We start from the raw sequence: 18,670 nt of genomic DNA on the forward strand, positions 1-18,670 counted from the left end.
GTTATGCGTCTGCCTTCGGCTCAGGTCATGATCCCAGGGTTCTGGGATCGAGCCCCGCATCGGGCTCCCTGCTCAGTGGGAAGCCTGCTTCTCCCTCTCCCACTCCCCCTGCTTGTGTTGCCTCTCTCACTGTGTCTCTCTCTGTCAAATAAACAAATAAAATCTTTAAAAAAAAAAAAAAGGTTACTATAACAGAAAATAAATTTGCCTTTCATTTTACCTTGTTGGTAGAATCAGTAGGGGGTGGATTGTGATTTTCTGACATATTCTGAACATCTTTTAGAGAATAATGTGCTGTATACATTTATTTATTATTTGGAAAATACAGGGGAAAGTCATTAGTATAGACTGTGTTTCTCACATTTGAATTAAACTTGTTACACACATCTATAGTGTTACCCTTAGTGGATGTTCAGTACATATTTGTTAAATAAGGATACTTGGGTTCTTTTTCTAGCTCTGCTACTAAATAGACCATTCTCCTACTTTGCTGTCCCTACCCTTTTAGAATTCAGCTGGTTGGCATTTCACTAGGATAAGTTACAGGGCCAGAAAGTACGAGGAATCAAAACACTGAATGTTTTAAGAGAAAAAGAGCTTGCAATGGCATGGTGTGCCACTCCGAAGGTAGAGGATGAGACCTGATGTGTGCTGCCTTGAGATAAAATGGCCAGATGAGGTGGAAAGAGCATGGTTTAATCCAGGTGTCAATCCAGATACACTTTGCTTGCAGCATTAGTTTGTTCTGTCATCAGGAACATAGCCTTGTGTAGGGTATAGAGCTTGCCCAGGAACTGGAGTAATGTTGTTTATTTCTGTTATGAATAACCCAAATTTCATTTGGTTCTGGGCCAGTCAGGGAGTGGATAATTTCATGGCTTCTTTAGAACTATTTTGAGAGTAATTTCTTTTAAATTAGTATTCTTTCTGCAGTTAAATATAGAACATTGAATTTTGATGTACACCCTCTCCTTCCCACCACTCTGTCATTTACTTCCCACCCACTCTTACCCAGGACTCCATCAAGCTTCAAATTTCTTTTTACCAATTTTTCCATCTGTCAAACTATTTCTTATCTATGGCACCGTATAAGATTAAGAATGGCTCTCTATGTCAGTGTGAGATCAGTGATCATAGCCCAGGTAAGTATCTGGGTGAAAGAAGCTTCATCAGACTTGTTCTAGCCCTACCACTATGTAACGTTCTCTAAAGAGCTCTGCTGCCTTTTACAGCAAACAAGGAGTGGACTCTTGTCCTCTTTTTTTCTTCTCCTCTAGGTTTGAAACTTGAGTAGGGTGTTGTAGTTTTTGTTTCTTGTAGTTAGGAACTTCTCCCGTGGTCCAGTATCAAGGATCACCTGTTCAGTCCTATTTTCTCCAGAGTGAAGCCATGATTTCTGACCTTCTTTCTCACCCTTTTCAAAGTTAACTCCTATATAGGTTTCAGAGAGAGGCATTTACAGTTCCTTGACTGAAGTTCAGAGTAGGGTTTCCTCATGGAATGGTGGTTTGACTGTTCTTTGGACACTGCAGAGCAGTATTTCCCCTGCTAAGGATTTCTCAGTTCCTGCTTTCTGGCTTTATATGTCCAGAGTTCTAAGCTTCAAGCTAATGTTGCTACTTGATTTTTCCTAGTATCTTACTTCTCTTGTATGGCATCCTTTGACTTTTTTTAAATCCTGCCGTTACTGTCTGATGAAACGCTTATTGCTGTTTTTCTAAGTAATTCTTAAAATCCTTTGGAGAAGGCATATGGAGTTGAAAAGAGTTACTAACTTGTCACTGGACATTTTGGATAGAGCCATCTAATGTCTCCATTTGCTCTTATAGTTCTAAAATAGGGGAAATTTCAGAATGCAAGAATTAACCATTAGGCAAACTTCTAGCTATAATTTTGATGAATGAATCAAAGAGGAATGACCAGATAACTTTTAATACATCATTTGTAAATTTTGGTTTTGATGACAGCTTTTTATTTTTCTTTTCAGTCGCTTTAGGTCGTAACCAGCCTTTGAAAAAGGAGAAACCCAAATGGAAAAGCGATTATCCCATGACAGATGGACAACTGCGCAGCAAGAGGGATGAATTTTGGGATACTGCACCAGCTTTTGAAGGCCGTAAAGAGATTTGGGATGCCTTGAAGGCTGCTGCACATGCTTTTGAAAGCAATGATCATGAACTGGCACAAGCAATCATTGATGGTGCAAACATAACATTACCACATGGTAGGTTTGGTGGTCCTCAAGGACAATGGGGAACATAATCATCTCCTTTCTAATAGCAAGAAACCAAATGGGAAGTGTTCATTTTTCTTGCTGTGTATTTTTTTTTTTTCCAAATTGGAACATTCCTCTTTGCTTCTTTTTATGTCTTTCAGCTTAAGAAAGATTTACTCTGTGTGTTATTTATTTATTTATTTATTTATAAGTAAGCCCTACACCCAACATGGGGCTTGAACGCACAATCCCAAGGTCAAGAGTTGCATGCTTCACCAACTGAGCCAGCCAGGTGCCCCATTATTTTTTATGTTTTATAAATATTTTTAATCTCAAGAAAGAGAACATTTGATAACCTGTATTTTCCAACTTCCATACTCAGAAATTTCCTAGTTCTTCATCAAGGGTCCTCCACCTGCTGTCTCAGGCTTCTAGAGCTTCTACTTCACTTGTTTTCTATGAGCACTAGAGAAGTAGTCTCAAATTTAGATTTCAGAAGCAGTGGAGACTCAGTGGATGCTCTTTTAGTCATTATACCTTCTCATCAAGCCTATTTTTAGCATAATGAGCAAACCTAAACTTAGAAGTCACATGTTCTGAAGGACAGTTTTCTATGATTGCAGCCCTGAGCATTATTAAGAAACTCTCTCTCTTTTGCTTAGGAATGTGACTCTAAGGACCACCATTAGCTTTGAGCATTTCCAGGGACATATATCTGCTGGACCCATGCATATCCTCTTGCTTGGTCTCCTTGATTAGAAACACTTCAAAATTTTTCATGGTATACTGAGATTTAAGTGTTAATTTTATATTACATTCTTTGCTCTTTTGATAACTGTATTTATTTCTATTTTTATTAAGATTTTTTTTTTAAATGTATTTGACAGAGAAAGACACAGCGAGAGAGGGAACACAAGAGGGCGAGTGGGAGAGGGAGAAGCAGGCTTCCCGCGGAGCAAGGAGCCCAATGCGGGGCTCGATCCCAGGACCCTGGGATCATGACTTGAGCCAAAGGCAGACACTTAACAACTGAGCCACCCAGGCGCCCCTGATAACTGTATTTATAAATTTTTCTCTTTAGTTTTTCAAATTAATATTTTTCCAAGTTGTCTGTTTAGCTCCCTGTGTAATCACCTGCATTCCTTTGCATTGTTTTCTATTCCTTTATACCTTCATTGTTTCTTTTTCAATATCTCCATTTGTCCACATTTTCAGGACACTGCTTTTCACTATTTAGTCATCTGCTTTATGTCCTTTGACTCCTTTTTTTCTTTTTTTTTAGTTTTATTTATTTAGGTAACTCCACACCTGATGTGGGGCTCAAACTCACGACCCAGAGATCAAGAGTCACATGTTTGTTCCAACTGAGCCAGCCAGGCTCCCCTGACTCCTTTTCAAATAAAGATATTTAACTTAGTATTCTTCACAATTTTCTAAATCTCTGTTAATTTTCTGAATTAACTGTGCTTCCAAGAAACTTTTAAAAATACATACTCCTTAGCCGTTCTGTTTTTTATTATGAAAGCTTATTAACATATGCTTGTGTTAATAACATTTATTGAGTACCCACTGTATATAGATGACTTTTTCTGCACAGGTATGAAAATGATGCCTCCTACATTTGAAAAAATGTGTAATTGAATGCCATTTCAGTATGACTTTTTAGTACTGATTTTCATGGATGGTCTCTGAATTCTTTACCTCGTTATGACTGGGGGTACATATCCTCTTGCTCCATTACCTCTTTTAGGTCTATATTTTGTCTTTAAATACTACCTTTATATAATACAAAGGAAAGAACCTTCCTTTACAGTTATTTTTATCATCCTCTTTTTAATGCTTATTTCCCATATTTTTAAAGCAGTATTTATTTATTGTTTGTTTGTATAGGTTTGCAAGTTGGGAGTAGGGGTGGGGAGTGGGAAAGAATTAATTTATCTGTGACTGTCTTAATTTAGAAGCCTGAGATCCAGAACCTTAGAACTTTGATTTCCTTACTTTGTACTTATCATAGTTACCTATAGGAATATCTGATTGTATTATAAATTATGGCCTTGTTTACAAGTTCATGGAGGCAAAGTAGCTCTGTTTTATGTAAGGCAGGGGCCTATGTATGTTTTATTGGATATGGGCTCAGATCTCTATATACTTAAGTCCCCCGTTTTTGCTTATCTATGTGAACAGCCAAGAAAAGTAATGTTGCTGGCAGCCTCACCAACCAACAGATTAGGGAGAATTATTCTTGGAAATTTGATAGGATGAGCTTCTGCTTCCCCTCTGTGTCTATTTTCTGCTTTAGCATAAAGGAATCAAACTGATGTCCAATCTTTCCCTGTTCAAAGCTCTATAATAACTTTCTGGGAATTACTATCATTGCTACCTTTGATTGAATTCTCTTGTTCATATTTGAACCTTAACAGCATTTCTTGGATGGACTTTTGAATTGTGTTCCCTCATGTACTCTAACTCACCATTAGTTTATAACTAAGCTATTTAGCTACATGCTTTTACCTAGACCTACTCAGTGGTGTTACTGAAATTTCTTCCATCTTTTTGGTGTAGTTATATATTTGAAAATTTTACTTTGGACACATTTTGCTGTGTTAGACCCTAAACATCTTATACTTCATATTTTAAGTTAAAAATATTATATAGGTTTTAGCTGTTTAGCTCAGGCTTTAGTATCAGACCTAGCCTTACTTTCTGCCTCTGTTGTATTACTCATGGCTATGCAACTTTGGGCAAATCACTTCTTTTCTGTAAGCTTCAATGCTGCCATCTATAAAATATGGATTATAACTACATACCATATAGGGTGGTTGTATTGCTTAAATGTGATAATAATAACACATGTAAATTACTTAACCATAGTCCAAAAAGCACTTGATAAATAGTAGTGCCAATGATTATTTTTCTTGAACTCTAGCATTAACAAGTAAATTCCTTGTGCCAAATTCTTTGATATAATTTGGTCATTTTTCTGGATATATTATCTACTGATAACATCTTTTTCTGGCTTTTCGGGGACTCTGCCCATGGGCATATGCCTAATCGAATTTTGAGATTGTGTTGATTCAATAGGAACAGTAATAACAGATTTATTAACTGGACACCAAAGCACTGATGACATAGATTAGCATCATCCCTATTTAGGCCCATCCCTATTCCTTTCATCTACATCTGTCAGTATTACCCATGAGTATTGAACTGATCTTAGATTGACAATCTGAAGAGATCCAGGGTATACATTCCTTTCTAAGCTTCCTTCAGCCGTGTCTCTCCTTTCTTGTTTTCATCCCATCCTCTGTTTTCTCTTCCCATAATCTTATTATCCCAACCTATTCATATTATTTTCCCAATTTAAATACTATAAAAAATTCTTTAAAGTTTGAAAACTATATGGAAATGTCTTTGTAAATGTTATTTGTATAGGTCTTGTCTGTTATTTTAGATTGTATCTGCAAAATTAGCAGGGACTGTACCCTTTTCAGTTTAAATTGTATTTAGTATCAGTGTTATGTGCACAAAAATTACATATTTGTCAGTGGCCTTTTTTCCTGTGTAATAATAATTACCTTACTTCCGGGGCACCTGGGTGGCTCAGTCGTTAAGTGTCTGCCTTCAGCTCAGGTCATGATCCCAGGGTCCTGGGATCGAGTCCCGTGTCGGGTTCCCTGCTCTGTGGGAAGCCTGCTTCTCCCTCTCCCACTCCCCCTGCTTGTGTTCCCTCTCTCGCTGTCTCTCTCTCTGTCAAAAAATAAATAAAATCTTAAAAAAAAAAAAAATTATCTTCCTGAGTTATTTTTCAGAGAAACAACCAAAATACCTCCCATCACCCAACGCCCTTGCCCCATGTTTCCACCTTGTTTCTTTTTCATATAGTGATTCCATGAATAATTCTGTTCTTGTCTCAGTTCCAGGCTACAGGTTGTATTCATTATATTTCTGTCTTGTCCAAGCACAAAATAATTCCATGCTTTTTAATTATCCTCCTTTATTAATATCAATGATGTCTTTAGTTCATTATTCTCAAATGGCAATAGGGAGAGTTAGAGAGAAGATGGTGTCATGACTACCTGGGAATTTTATTTTATTTTATTTTTAAATTTTTTTAAAGATTTTGTTTATTTGACAGAGAGAGACACAGTGAGAGAGGGAACACAAGCAGGGGGAGTGGGAGAGGAAGAAGCAGGCTCCCCATCAAGCAGGGAGCCCGATGTGGGGCTCGATCCCAGGACCCTGGGATCATGACCCGAGCCGAAGGCAGACACTTAATGACTGAGCCACCAGGCACCTCTACCTGGGTATTTTATATGTGCGCATCTGTTTTCACTCTGGAAATTGTGACTCAGATTGAGGATATATATGGACATGTGTATTATGGAAAAATCTCCCAGGATGATTCTGGTATCTGGTACCTCTTTTCCACAGCCTCCCCATCCTATAAGAACTTTATTTCTCATGATTTACACATTTTTTCTCATGGTCCTAAATTTCTAAAAAAGAGTATCCTAAAAAAGAGTTATCTCCTTTTTCTAATTGCTATTTTGCCATTACCTAAAAATCCTAAAAACATTCCTAATATAGTATTTTGCCAGTGAAACTAAGGTTACAGATTAAGTGGTTTATCCAAGTTAGCATAAAAAGAGGGATTTTTTTGTTTTTCTGGGGTTTTTTGTTTTATTTTTTTTAAGGTAGGGTACACCTGGCTGGCTCAGTAGGTAGATTTCAGGGTTGTGAGTTCAAGTCCCATTTTGGGTGTTGTAGAGATTACTTAAAATCTTCAAAAAAAAAAAAAAGGTGGTTATTATTTTCATTTTTCAGAGCTTGGCCCATAGTGACTATTCAGTAATTTTCAGTTAAAACTTGTTCAGAAACAATAACCTATTTCATAAAGATGAGAGCATTTAATGCTTTATAGAATTACTATATAGAAGATTAAAAAGGATTTTTAAAATTGGCTACTCCTTCTCTCCCTACTTTCTAATTTTTTAGAAAGGTGGTTGTTTATTTCTTTAGCATCTACAATTAATGTGTTTTCCACCTCCCTCCCAATTCAAATGTAAAAGCTCCCCTTTTAGCCTTTCTTGTCTAGGAGTAGCTGCTCACTGTTATTCAGACACTTGCTTTTCTCTTTCTTACAGACTTAACTCCAACTTTACTCTTGTTATTTCTTGTGGCTAAATATTGCCAGGTGTTCAGTTAGGCTTTTGAAGGTCCATTTCTTTTGTCCTTTTTCATGCTTAGGGATATAGGAGGTAAGAAAGGGTAATTCTTTAAACTTTTTTTAATCACTTTCAAAATATAGGAGGGAAAAGAGTTGCCCAGAATTTTGTTTTCCTCTTTCCTGGACTTACCTTAAAATATATCAAATGTGAATAAATTTAATTATGTATAATGTGATGTAAGTTTTTAAAAATCAGGGCACTTAGGGATGCCCAGGTGGCTCGGTTGAGCATCTGACTCTTGACTTCAGCTCAAGTCTTCGGGTTGTGGGATTGAGCCCCACATCAGGCTTCGTGCTCAGTACAGAGTCTGCTTGGGGTTCCCTCTCCCTCTGCCCCTTCCCCTTCTTGTGCACACACACACTCTCTCTTCCCCCAGTCTATAAAATCTTTCTAAAAAAAAAAAATAAAGGCACTTACAAATAGCATAAATAGAGCATTTATTTTTAGATCATTTCTATGTATAGGGAGCCAACATGATGAGAAGAACACCTAGACTGAGAATCAGGAGTAATAAAATACTCATAACTCATGTTTTGAACTGATGTTATGTAATCCTTATGCCTGTAATAATCACCTACAACAGTGCCCATTTTAAAGAGATGAGAAGGAGTGCCTGGGTGGTGCAGTCAGTTAAGCATCCGACTCTTGGTTTCAGCTCAGGTCAAGATCTCAGGGTCCTGGGATTGAGCCCCAAGTTGGGCTCCACGCTCAGTGTGGAGTTGGCTTGAGATTCTCTCTAAAATAAATTTTAAAATCTTTTTAAAAAATAAAAATAGATGAGAAAACTGAAATACAGAGTGGTTACATCCTTTTTCCAATTTATAAGTCATGGAATTGGGATTGGGATTTGAACTCAAATCCTGGATTTAACAGTAACAAAGCAGTTGAATGACACTGTCAAGTCATTTCATCTCTGTTTTTTATTTTTCTTATTTTTTTTTAAAGATTTTATTTATTCATTTGAGACACAGAGAGAGAGAGAGAGAGAGAGAAAGCATGAGCAGGGAGAGAGGCAGAGGGATAGGGAGAAGCAGGCTCCTCACTGAGCCAGGAGCCCGATGTGGGGCTCGATCCCAGGACCCTGAGATCATGACCTGAGCCGAAGGCAGACGCTTAACCATCTGAACCACCCAGGCGCCCCTCATCTCTGTTTTTTATAGTGATGCACAAGTAATCTTCACTGTTAATTTCATTTTTAGACCCTCCAACACTATATAGTATACTGTAAAACTGTATACTTCTAGGGCACCTGGCTGGCTCAGTCAGTGGAGTCTGCAACTCTTTTTTTTTTTTTTTTAAGATTGTGTTTGTTTATTTGAGAGAGAGAGAGACAGAGACAGAGCGAGAAGGGGGTGGGGCAGAGGGAGAGGGACAAGCAGACTCCCTGCTGAGTGCAGAGGCCATCCAGGCACCCTGAGCCTGCGACTCTTGATCTTGGGGTTGTGGATTCAAGCCTCACGTTGGGTATAGAGATTACTTAAAAATAAAATCTTAAAAAAAAAAAAGACACTACATCTATTAATACTAAAGAGAAACAAGTGGATTCTCTAAGACATGGATAGGCAGGATGCATATATATGTAGACCTTGTTTCTATTTCCGTGATAGAGGCCCATTAAGAAGCAGGCCATGAATTCTGGCTCCTTTAAAGGTCCCTGTAAGAAACTGTCATTTAATAAACTTAATTGATAAATTTGTCATGAACATAAGGCTTAGGAATGAAAGCCATGAAACATTACGTGTACATGGAAGACGGAGGATTTTATCCGGAGTGCTGTGTTTAGAAATGAAATAGGGCCTTAATAAAGGATCTGATAAGTGACTAACCATAAATTAATTAATAGTATAGTAACATATTAAGTGGCAAAAACATTAAGACTGACTGCAGTCTTATAGGAGTGAGCATAGAGGGATAAGCAGTGAGGCCTTTGAATGCTTAAAAAGACATCTTTTTTTAACCTGAAAGATTGTCTGAGAAAGAGTTCCTGGCATTTAGTAAAGCTATTCTTATTTTTTTGGCATATAAGCTAGTTTTATCTTTATAATTTTCTTGTGAAATATTTTGATGCCCAATTAAAAATAGCCATAGAAAACCAAGTTGACCAAGGAAAAGAGAATATCTGAGCCAGTCATCTAGATAGAAGGTAAATAAAAACTTAGAAAATTATGTATGAAATCAGAACAGAAGGTGGAGTCTTGGCAGATTTCTTACTCTCGCGGGGAGATGTCAGGGCTTCCTGACCTGGGGAGGCCGTGCCCTGGCAATTGTTTATCTCGGTAGCCATCTGTCTCTGTAAGGACTTGAAGGCTATGGTAGGTTTATGAGGAGAAGGGAAAAAGACAAGAATGTCTTTCCACAGAGGCCGCTTGGTGAGAAGTGTGAGCAAGCCTGACTAGAGCTTCTTTAGAGCTAGTAAAGAACTACTAAATGAACTACACCCTCAGTGTCCAGGGGGCGGTCAGTAAAAACCTTCTAGGGGTGCCTGGTGGCTCAATCAGTTAAGCGTCAGACTCTTGATTTCAGCTCAGGTCATGATCTCAGGGTCGTGAGATGGAGCCCCGTATCTACTCTATGCTGAACGTGGAGTCTGCTTGAGATTCTCTCTCTCTCTCCCCCTCCCACTTCTCCCCTCTGTGCATATGTTTGTGTGCTCTCTCTCTAAAATACATATTTTTTTAAAAAAAACCTTCTGGAAAAATGCCTACATTATCAACTTTTTTTTTTTTTTTTAAGAGAGAGCACATGGGGGCGGGGGGAGGGGGCGGAGAGGGAGAAAGAATCTTAAGCAGGCTCCATGCCCAGTGTAGCCCTATGTGGGACTTAATCTCACCACCCTGAGATCATGACCTGAGCCAAAATGAAGAGTCAGAGGTTTAACCTACTGAGCCACCTTGGTGCACCTATATTTATCAACTTTAGAAGTGGTTCTTTCCCTTTTGTGTTTGAACACACAGGCTTGCTTTCGGAATAACTCTCCCATCTTATAACTATGCCCTGTTGTTCACATATTCCTCTCAAATATGGCAGATGAGACAGTGATAGTAAATGTCCATTTTGTCACTACATTTATGGCCTCACAGCAGTGAAACTTAGTCGCCATTTCCTTTTGCCTCATCTTCCAGTTCCTTCTTTGACCTTACATTGTTCATGTCACTGGCAGTTGTGTTGGTGGACTGCATTTAGACTGTTGGGTTTTTTGTTTGTTTTTTTAAGATTTTATTTATTTATTTATTTGTCAGAGCAAGCACAAGCAGGGGGAGCGGCAGGCAGAGGGAGAAGCAGGCTCTCCACTGAGCCAGAAGCCCGATGCGGGACTTGATCCCAGGACCCTGGGATCATGACCTGAGCCAAAGGCAGACGCTTAACCTACTGAGCCACCCAGGCGTCCCTAGACTGTTGGGTTCTTGCTCCTTGTGATTCTTGTTTGGCTTTTCATCCCTCTAATATTTGTCCTCTGCCCTTTTTTCCCCCTATGTTCATTTTTCTTTTTCCCATTCACCATATCACTAACCCAGGAACCAAGCCCTATGGTTTTATCCCTATGCTGTACATTTACTTCTTCAGGAATCCAATTATTTCACTCTCACTTGTGTCTGCCCCTGGACAAGTTATTTCTCTCTGCTTCAATTTTCTCATTTGCAAAATGAGTATAATAGACTGACCATAGAGGGCTATTGTGAGGATTAAATGTCAATGTATGCCAGGTGCTCAGAGCCAGAACTAGTAAGCACCCTTAAATGTTTGCTTTTATGTTCAGACTTGTACATTTGAGATTATTACTCTACAAGCTGCTTTTACCCTTTTCCCGATATGCTTTTTAAGTTACCTGCCCATAATTCAGTTGAAGTATCTCACCAAACCTAAAGCAGTTAAAAACTAAGCAAAAAGCTTCTAACTCTAAATTCTCTGTCACTCTCATTTCCGATTTAGGTGATTCTTCTTTCCTTTTTGTTTTCCATCATACATAACCTATCGTTAGGTCTGAGTCTCTCAGATCCCTTTCTGTTCCAGTCAGGCAGTCATTTTAGCAGGTCCCCTTGATTCCAGTCATTTTCCCTTTATGCAAATAATAAAATAATCTTCAGGCTTTGTCTCTTGTTCACCTGGAACATTGCTTGGCATGTAACAGGCACTCAATATTTGTTGGGTGAATGACTCATGTACTGTTATCAGCCACCTGTAGTAATTAACTGTAGTGTGAAATCTAAACCCCTGAACCCTTCTATCAGGTTTTCACTATTGCTGTCAATCTAGTAATTTCACATCATCAATTCTCTAGTCACCTCAGCAAAACCACTTGCTATTTCCTGCTTACCTTGTACTAATTCTTGTCCTCCTCATTCCTATTTCTTGAGATGCCCCCCCCTTTTTTTTTAAGATTTTATTTATTTATTTGACAGAGAGACACAGCGAGAGAGGGAACACAAGCAGGGGGAGTGGGAGAGGGAGAAGCAGGCTTCCCGCCGAGCAGGGAGCACGATGCGGGACTCGATCCCAGAACCCTGGGATCATGACCTGAGCTGAAGGCAGGTGCTTAACGACTGAGCCACCCAGGCACCCCTCTTGAGATGCCCTTTATTTTTATTCTGTGTCATGGCCAGAACACACTATTTCTACAGAATTTCTCCTTTTTTGCTCTACCAATGTTAGTCACTCTTCTGTTGTGTGATGTCTCAGCTTGTGTTTGATTTTCAGTTTATCAGTTTGTACTTAAAATCTCTGGTGGGTGTGCTAGATCTGCTTATCTCAGTTAGAAGTTTCTGGGGATCAAGAACAATGTTCTCTCTCTTGTAACCTTTCCTCCCCAGAGCTAGTGATATGCCTTACTCTCTTCCCTGTGTTTAGTAAATGTTCATGCAGCAACTCCATGGAGTATGTGGAGTGGTCCTTTTGAAGTCCTACAGAGCTTATGTGTTAGAGATCACTATTAGCAGAGCAGTTTTGTCTTTACTGAAGAGATATGGGGCTAGTAAATGGTGGAGAATTAGGAGTATATTGTTCAAAAGGGTCTGGGCCTACAGAGGAGTCATTCTGCTCTGAGTAGGTAATTCTGGGGTAATATTCAACTGTGGGCTATATTGTAAGCAAAGTTTGTTTTTGTTGTCAATTTATGATCCCAGATATTTAATTTGGGGAGAGAGTAACCCATAAAACTATAGCTTGAAATGTAACTAAATCATATCTGACATCATGGTCTGGACTTTTGCCCTATTTAGTTATTCAGAGCATGTTTATAACTCATTATTATCTGACAGAAGTGAGGAAAAGAGTAAGCCAGAAAACTTCATGTTAAATAAAATGCAAGTTACCTTTTCCCAAAATATTAAAGTATGGGAGCTAAGCAATATGAAGTCTGGGTAGCTTATTTCCAGCATTATAGACATGAGCACTGCCTGAGCTGGAATAAGAAGATAAGCCATCTACTGGCACTTCTTCCATGGAATTTTTATTCTCACCCATTTGAGATCTGAAAACTAAATTCCTAATTTGCTGGGCTAAGGGCAAAGACTGCTTTCCAGGGAGGCCTGGCTGGCTGAGTTGGTAGAGCATGAGACTCTTGATCTCAGGATCATGAATTTGAGCCCCATGTTGGTGGCAGAGTGTTCTTAAAAAAATAAAATCTCTTCCTTTAGGGTATTATCTTAAAAAAAAAAAAGAAAGAAAGGAATGAATGAATGAACTGGCAGATGATGACTAAAATTAGTTTTAAGAAAAGAAGACTACTGGGCGCCTGGGTGGCTCAGTTGGTTAAGCGACTGCCTTCGGCTCAGGTCATGATCCTGGAGTCCCAGGATTGAGTCCCGCATCGGGCTCCCTGCTCGGCAGGGAGCCTGCTTCTCCCTCTGACCCTCCCCCCTCTCATGTGCTCTCTCTCTCTCTCATTCTCTCTGTCTCAAATAAATAAATAAAATCTTCAAAAAAAAAAAAAAACTACTTTCCATTGTGATGAACGAGTGGGTATTCATATCTAGGAAGAGCCAAAGTGCCTATTAGATTGTATGTTTGTTTTTGGTATGCACTCATGTTATAGCACACTCATAAAAGCTGCAATGACATCTCTAGTCCTTTTCTAGAGAGGCTGCAGATGTCAGCTGTCTTTCAGTCTGGACATCATTCTGCTTGCATTTTACTGTTTTTATTTACAGTCCTATTATTTTATATTTGTCGTGGTACTGAAGATGAAGCATATGCAAACCTGGTAACCACATTAGAGGTTTTCTTCTGTCTCATTTTGCTAATTGAGAAGGGTATTTCAGGTTAAAGAATATTGCTCAAGGTTGTGCAGCTAGTTAACAGCAAGGCTGGGAGTTTCATCTTGGTCTAGAGATTTCAAAGATAATGATTTAGAATGGTGCTTCTCTAAAAGAATGTTTTTCTAGCAGAACATTGCCAGAACATTGCTCTTGTACTTATCAGGCTGACCATACCATCAGTGGGTCAGTGGGATATGTATCTGAGGTGTTTTCTTAATAGAGAGGATGTGTCTCTAGTGAACTCTTCACATTCTCTTTCCTAGTTCTCCTGGTGGCCAGCCCATCTGGAAGACACTAGTAGGTTTCTTTGCCTCAGGACTAGGCCATATAAATAGTGAAGTTAGCACAAGTGACTATACCCCTATTTATAAATAGCATTGGTACTGTAGCAAGATGGTTGCTAGTTAGGGAGCTGCTGGTGATCACAACTGTGCTTAAAGTATATTTGTTTCTGCAGTGTCCTAGCATTCACGTTAATTAGTGAACAACACAGAGGCTGTACGATATCTTTAAACATAGAGGAAAGCGGAGATTCATGTGTATTATGCTTGGTGACTGTTCCAGTCTCATTTTGGGTGACTTGTATTTTCAGCCTATTGATAGTGACCACAAAGATCAGTTCATTAACTCATTGGTTCATGGATAACTATTTCTCAGTGTCCCAACCCATACTTATTAGACCATATATGAGTGTTTTGAATATGGTAGATGTTTTTGTTTTTTATCAATCAGCTGACATTAATGTTCCAGTTTGAGCAAAGGACATATTATGAATAACCTTGTAAGAAAGCATTCATTAAGGTCCTTTCAAGCTTCCCAAGGGAAGTCCTGGTAATTATAATGCAGTTTATGCTTTATAAAAAAAAAAAAAAATCAGCCATTAATACCTTATTTTAAACCATAAGTGTCTTTTTCTCTCCCCTGAGCTATTTGGTTATAAACTTCATACCCCTTTTATTCTTCCTTTTTAACCCATAGCTTCTTTGTAATAGATTGACTAATTGGGGTTAAATACAAACCCTCAGTCATTTTTGTGGTGATTGTGCTAATGAGATTCATCTATAAGCCAGGAGCCAGAGCAGCTGGTAGGCTTGTATTCTCCAGTCTGTGGTCTCTTTGGACGAAGGACTTTTGGCTTAAGTACTTAGGAAGTCCAGGCACTAAGGAAACTGCTCTGGAACACCGTGTTGTGGTCAGTTAAGCTAAGGGATCTGTTTTTTGTGGTTGTTGTTAAGGTTACTGATTCATTTCTTTGAAAAGATATCCCAGTGCAATTTGAATATCCCCTTAATTTGGTCCAAGCATTAATAATAGTAAATAAGAATTTTGTGTGCTTTCTTTTCCTTTATCATTTAATGAAAGTGTGAATGAGGTATGAAATGACTTAGAGAAGGTGAGGGAAAGGAGCTAGGGTCCTGGCTAAGTTAAAGTTAGATAAACACTCAGTTGGTTATGGGCCTTAATGATGGACATTGCTAAAGCAGCTGGCAATGATTGACCTTCTATTTTTTTTCTCTACAGTGGCAAGCTAGAAAGAGGTTTGAGCATTTTGCAAAGTGAAAATAAAAATGTGTCATTTAGGGGCGCCTGGGTGGCTCAGTCGGTTAAGCATCTGCCTTCGCCTCAGGTCATGATCCCAGGGTCCTGGGATCCAGTCCCGCATCGGGCTCCATGCTCAGTGGGGAGCCTGCTTCTCCCTCTGCCTGCCACTCCCCCTGCTTGTGCTCGCTTGCTCATGCGCTGTCTCTCTGTCTCTGACAGATAAATAAAATCTAAAAAAAATGTGTTCATTTAGATGAAACTCTTGTTCATATCTTCTCTTTCTGAAGGTGCACTCACAGAGTGCTATGATGAACTGGGCAACCGGTATCAGCTTCCAGTCTACTGCTTGGCACCACCAATTAACATGATAGAGGAAAAGAGCGACATAGAGACTCTGGATATTCCTGAGCCACCACCTAATTCTGGATATGAATGTCAGCTCCGTTTGCGCCTTTCCACAGGCAAAGACCTCAAACTTGTGGTCCGCAGCACAGACACTGTATACCACATGAAGAGGAGGCTACATGCAGCAGAAGGAGTGGAACCGAGTAGCCAGCGATGGTTCTTTTCGGGCAGACCTCTCACCGACAAAATGAAGTTGGAAGAGCTGAAGATCCCAAAGGACTATGTTGTACAAGTTATAATGAGCCAGCCTTTGCAAAACCCAACACCAGTTGAGAACTGACTGATCCTACTGGCTGGTCCCAGGATCCCTCCCACTCCTTTTTATTGTCGTTGTCATTTCCTACTCTATGGCGTGAAATTTATTTTCACTGCTCTGAATTCCATATGAATGGATTTAGTTCTGAGGAATTACCAGTGAAAAATTCCATCTGTGATGGAGACCAACAAAAATAATTAATAAAACACAAAGAGCCAGCCTTTGAGACTCATGTAATTACAGTTTCTAATTTGAAAGGCAGTTAAAAAATAGATAACCATTTATTTTAAAACACCCAACAACAATGTAACGACTGTATTTAAATGATTTGGACTGTAAATAGAATGTTACGTCCATGAAGAACAGCACCAAGCACCTTGTCAATACAGAATTTGAATATACATATATATATACACATATGTATGTGTGTGTATATATATATACCCGAAAATATCAATAACAGTTACAAAATGAGCTTTTTAAAATGGAAACTGAGAAAAGCAGTATTTGAGGTTCACTTCTATTCTGGTCTGAATTCTTTGCTCAATTAATATTTAGCCATAAAGGAGTAGAGACTGGCAAATTGTGTTTCAGTATTGCTTTCCCCGTCCCCGTATCTTGAGCTCCTTACTTACATTCACACTAAATTTTGGTGCCTTCCAACACATTGGTGGCAGGTACCCTTCTGGAACACTAGGCAATAATTTAGTCAGTACAGTCAGATCTCTGATTTTCAGCTGATACTCAGTTGAAAAGTCTCTTGTCCTTTAGCTGCATAGCTATTTTGAAATGTCTGTATATCAAAGCTGTTTTTATATCCAGGCTTAGAGGGTTGCTACTATATAATACCTTCATTGATCTACCTACTCTGCTTGAGATTTTTCAGCGCATGCCCCCAAATGCACTGGGCCAGGGAATGCAAGAATGAAGGACAGGTGTTCCCACCCTAAGATAATACAGTCAGTTCTCTCTTCTCTCCCAGTTTGCAGGAAGGGTGTAAGGAAAACCCATTGTATCTGTGCATGGGAGAACTGTGCCTATTTTCAGTCTTTTAGAGAAAATTTCAACTCCTGATTTACTGGTATGTTTATGGACATCACTTAAACATCAGCAGTGAGACCAAAAGATGAAACATTGCTTTATATGTTAGCTTTCCAGTTCACTGTTACCTCTACTTGTGGTGGATGACAGTTTTCCTCTCTCATCTTTCCTAACAAAGAGTCAAATGAAGAGCCATCTGCAGATTAGATGAGAGGACTGAAAAATCTGGTGAGAGTACCTGATTCTCTCGTACTATGACTGGAATAAAGCTGCCAAGGGTTATATTTAATTTGGGGCCTTTGAAAAGTTAGTTCCAGAAAGGAGAGGGGGACTATCACAATCACTGTAGCCCTGAGACTCTGAGGTGGCAAAGTAGAGACAAGAAGGTACGTACACTGCTCTCAGTTGGGAAATAATCAGACCTCCACACCTATTTGGATGTGAAGCACTATTAATTTTAATGGCAAAATGAAACTGCTAATTAGTTTAAATGTAAAGTTTAAAATGGTATTAGATTTCCTATAGCCTGATTAGATATAATACCTATAATTATAACTTATCCTGTCTCAGAGCTTTAACTACTTCCCTTTCTTTATGCAATCATTTTAAAGATTGTGGCTATATTCAGTTTAGGGTTGCTGATAATTGAATCTAAATTCAAGAGACGACAGCAACGTTAATTCCAAAGGAGTATTTTTATATTTGAAGGTGGAGGTTTGAGGGTATTTGAATATAATGCCCCTGTCATCAAAGAGTTTCTTTGTTACTTGTGTGCCACATTGAATAGCAACAGCTCTCAAAGTTTGACAACTGGAAAAGTGTTCAAACCTATTTTTCCTAAGTTAAATTGGGTGATATCATCAATAACCTATGGTTGCTAAGAAGCTTTTTTTGTTTGTGTAGAATTTGAACTCTCTTAAGAATTTATTTTGTTTTAAAGGTACATATACTTCGCATAACGATTTTCTGGGCATGTTTAACTAACCTGGGTGAGAAAACCATGGTGCTGTTTAATGTAAATAGATTGATATAAGATTGGACCAATACTTGATGTGTACAATTTTAGTATGTAGGGTTTTTGTGCTTTTTTTAAAAAAAAATGTTCAATTTTTCTCTTTGTCTTGGCCTTTATTCTGGGTTTTTAATTGTTACGCTCTACATAAAGGTAATCTGCCTCCTTCTAATAAAACCTCTAAAAAGGTTTTACTTCTCTTTAAAAACTTACTTCAATAAATAACAAGTTCATTATCACCAGACTTAGGCTCTAGCTGTGCCAAACCATACATGGTTATTTCTAGATATGCTTTATCTTCCACATTGAAATCTTGGTCTAAAGTAGGCTATTGTTTTTTTCTCTTAAGGGTCATGCCATAAATCAGAACTCATAATTCAGTTTTTTAGAAACACTGAGCTCATTTCTTATACATTTTGGATCAAAGTGGCAGGTTTTGATAATTTTTTTATTTAAAATAGGTGATACAGGGGCACCTGGGTGGCTCAGTTGTTAGCGTCTGCCTTCGGCTCAGGTCATGATCGCAGGGTCCTGGGATCGGGCCCCGCATCGGGCTCCCTGCTCTGTGGGAAGCCTGCTTCTCCCTCTCCCACTCCCCCTGCTTGTGTTCCCTCTCTCGCTATCTCTCTGTCAAATAAATAAATAAAATCTTTAAAAAAATAAAATAGGTGATACATATGTATGGTGGGCAAATCCAAAGACACCAAAGTGAAAAAT

General features: G+C 38.7%; 1 protein-coding gene across 5 annotated transcripts in view; it reads left to right on the top strand.

Annotated features, from left to right (window-relative positions):
- The window catches only part of UBTD2 (ubiquitin domain containing 2), a 63,543-nt gene extending 45,491 nt beyond the window's left edge, over nucleotides 1-18,052 (top strand). For all 5 annotated transcript variants that reach the window (XM_045901410.2, XM_064596575.1, XM_064596574.1 and 2 more), the window contains 2 exons: nucleotides 1,988-2,224; nucleotides 15,527-18,052. In XM_045901410.2, the coding sequence (XP_045757366.1) occupies nucleotides 1,988-2,224; nucleotides 15,527-15,924 (635 nt within the window). In that variant the 3' untranslated portion in view covers nucleotides 15,925-18,052. The remainder of the gene's footprint in view (nucleotides 1-1,987; nucleotides 2,225-15,526) is intronic.
- Nucleotides 18,053-18,670: the final 618 nt, after the last annotated feature.

This window comes from Mirounga angustirostris, unplaced genomic scaffold (assembly GCF_029215605.1).
Source record: "Mirounga angustirostris isolate CCGP_5_RB_7025 unplaced genomic scaffold, mMirAng1.0.hap1 SCAF_7, whole genome shotgun sequence".
NCBI classification, from domain to species: Eukaryota; Metazoa; Chordata; class Mammalia; order Carnivora; family Phocidae; genus Mirounga; species Mirounga angustirostris.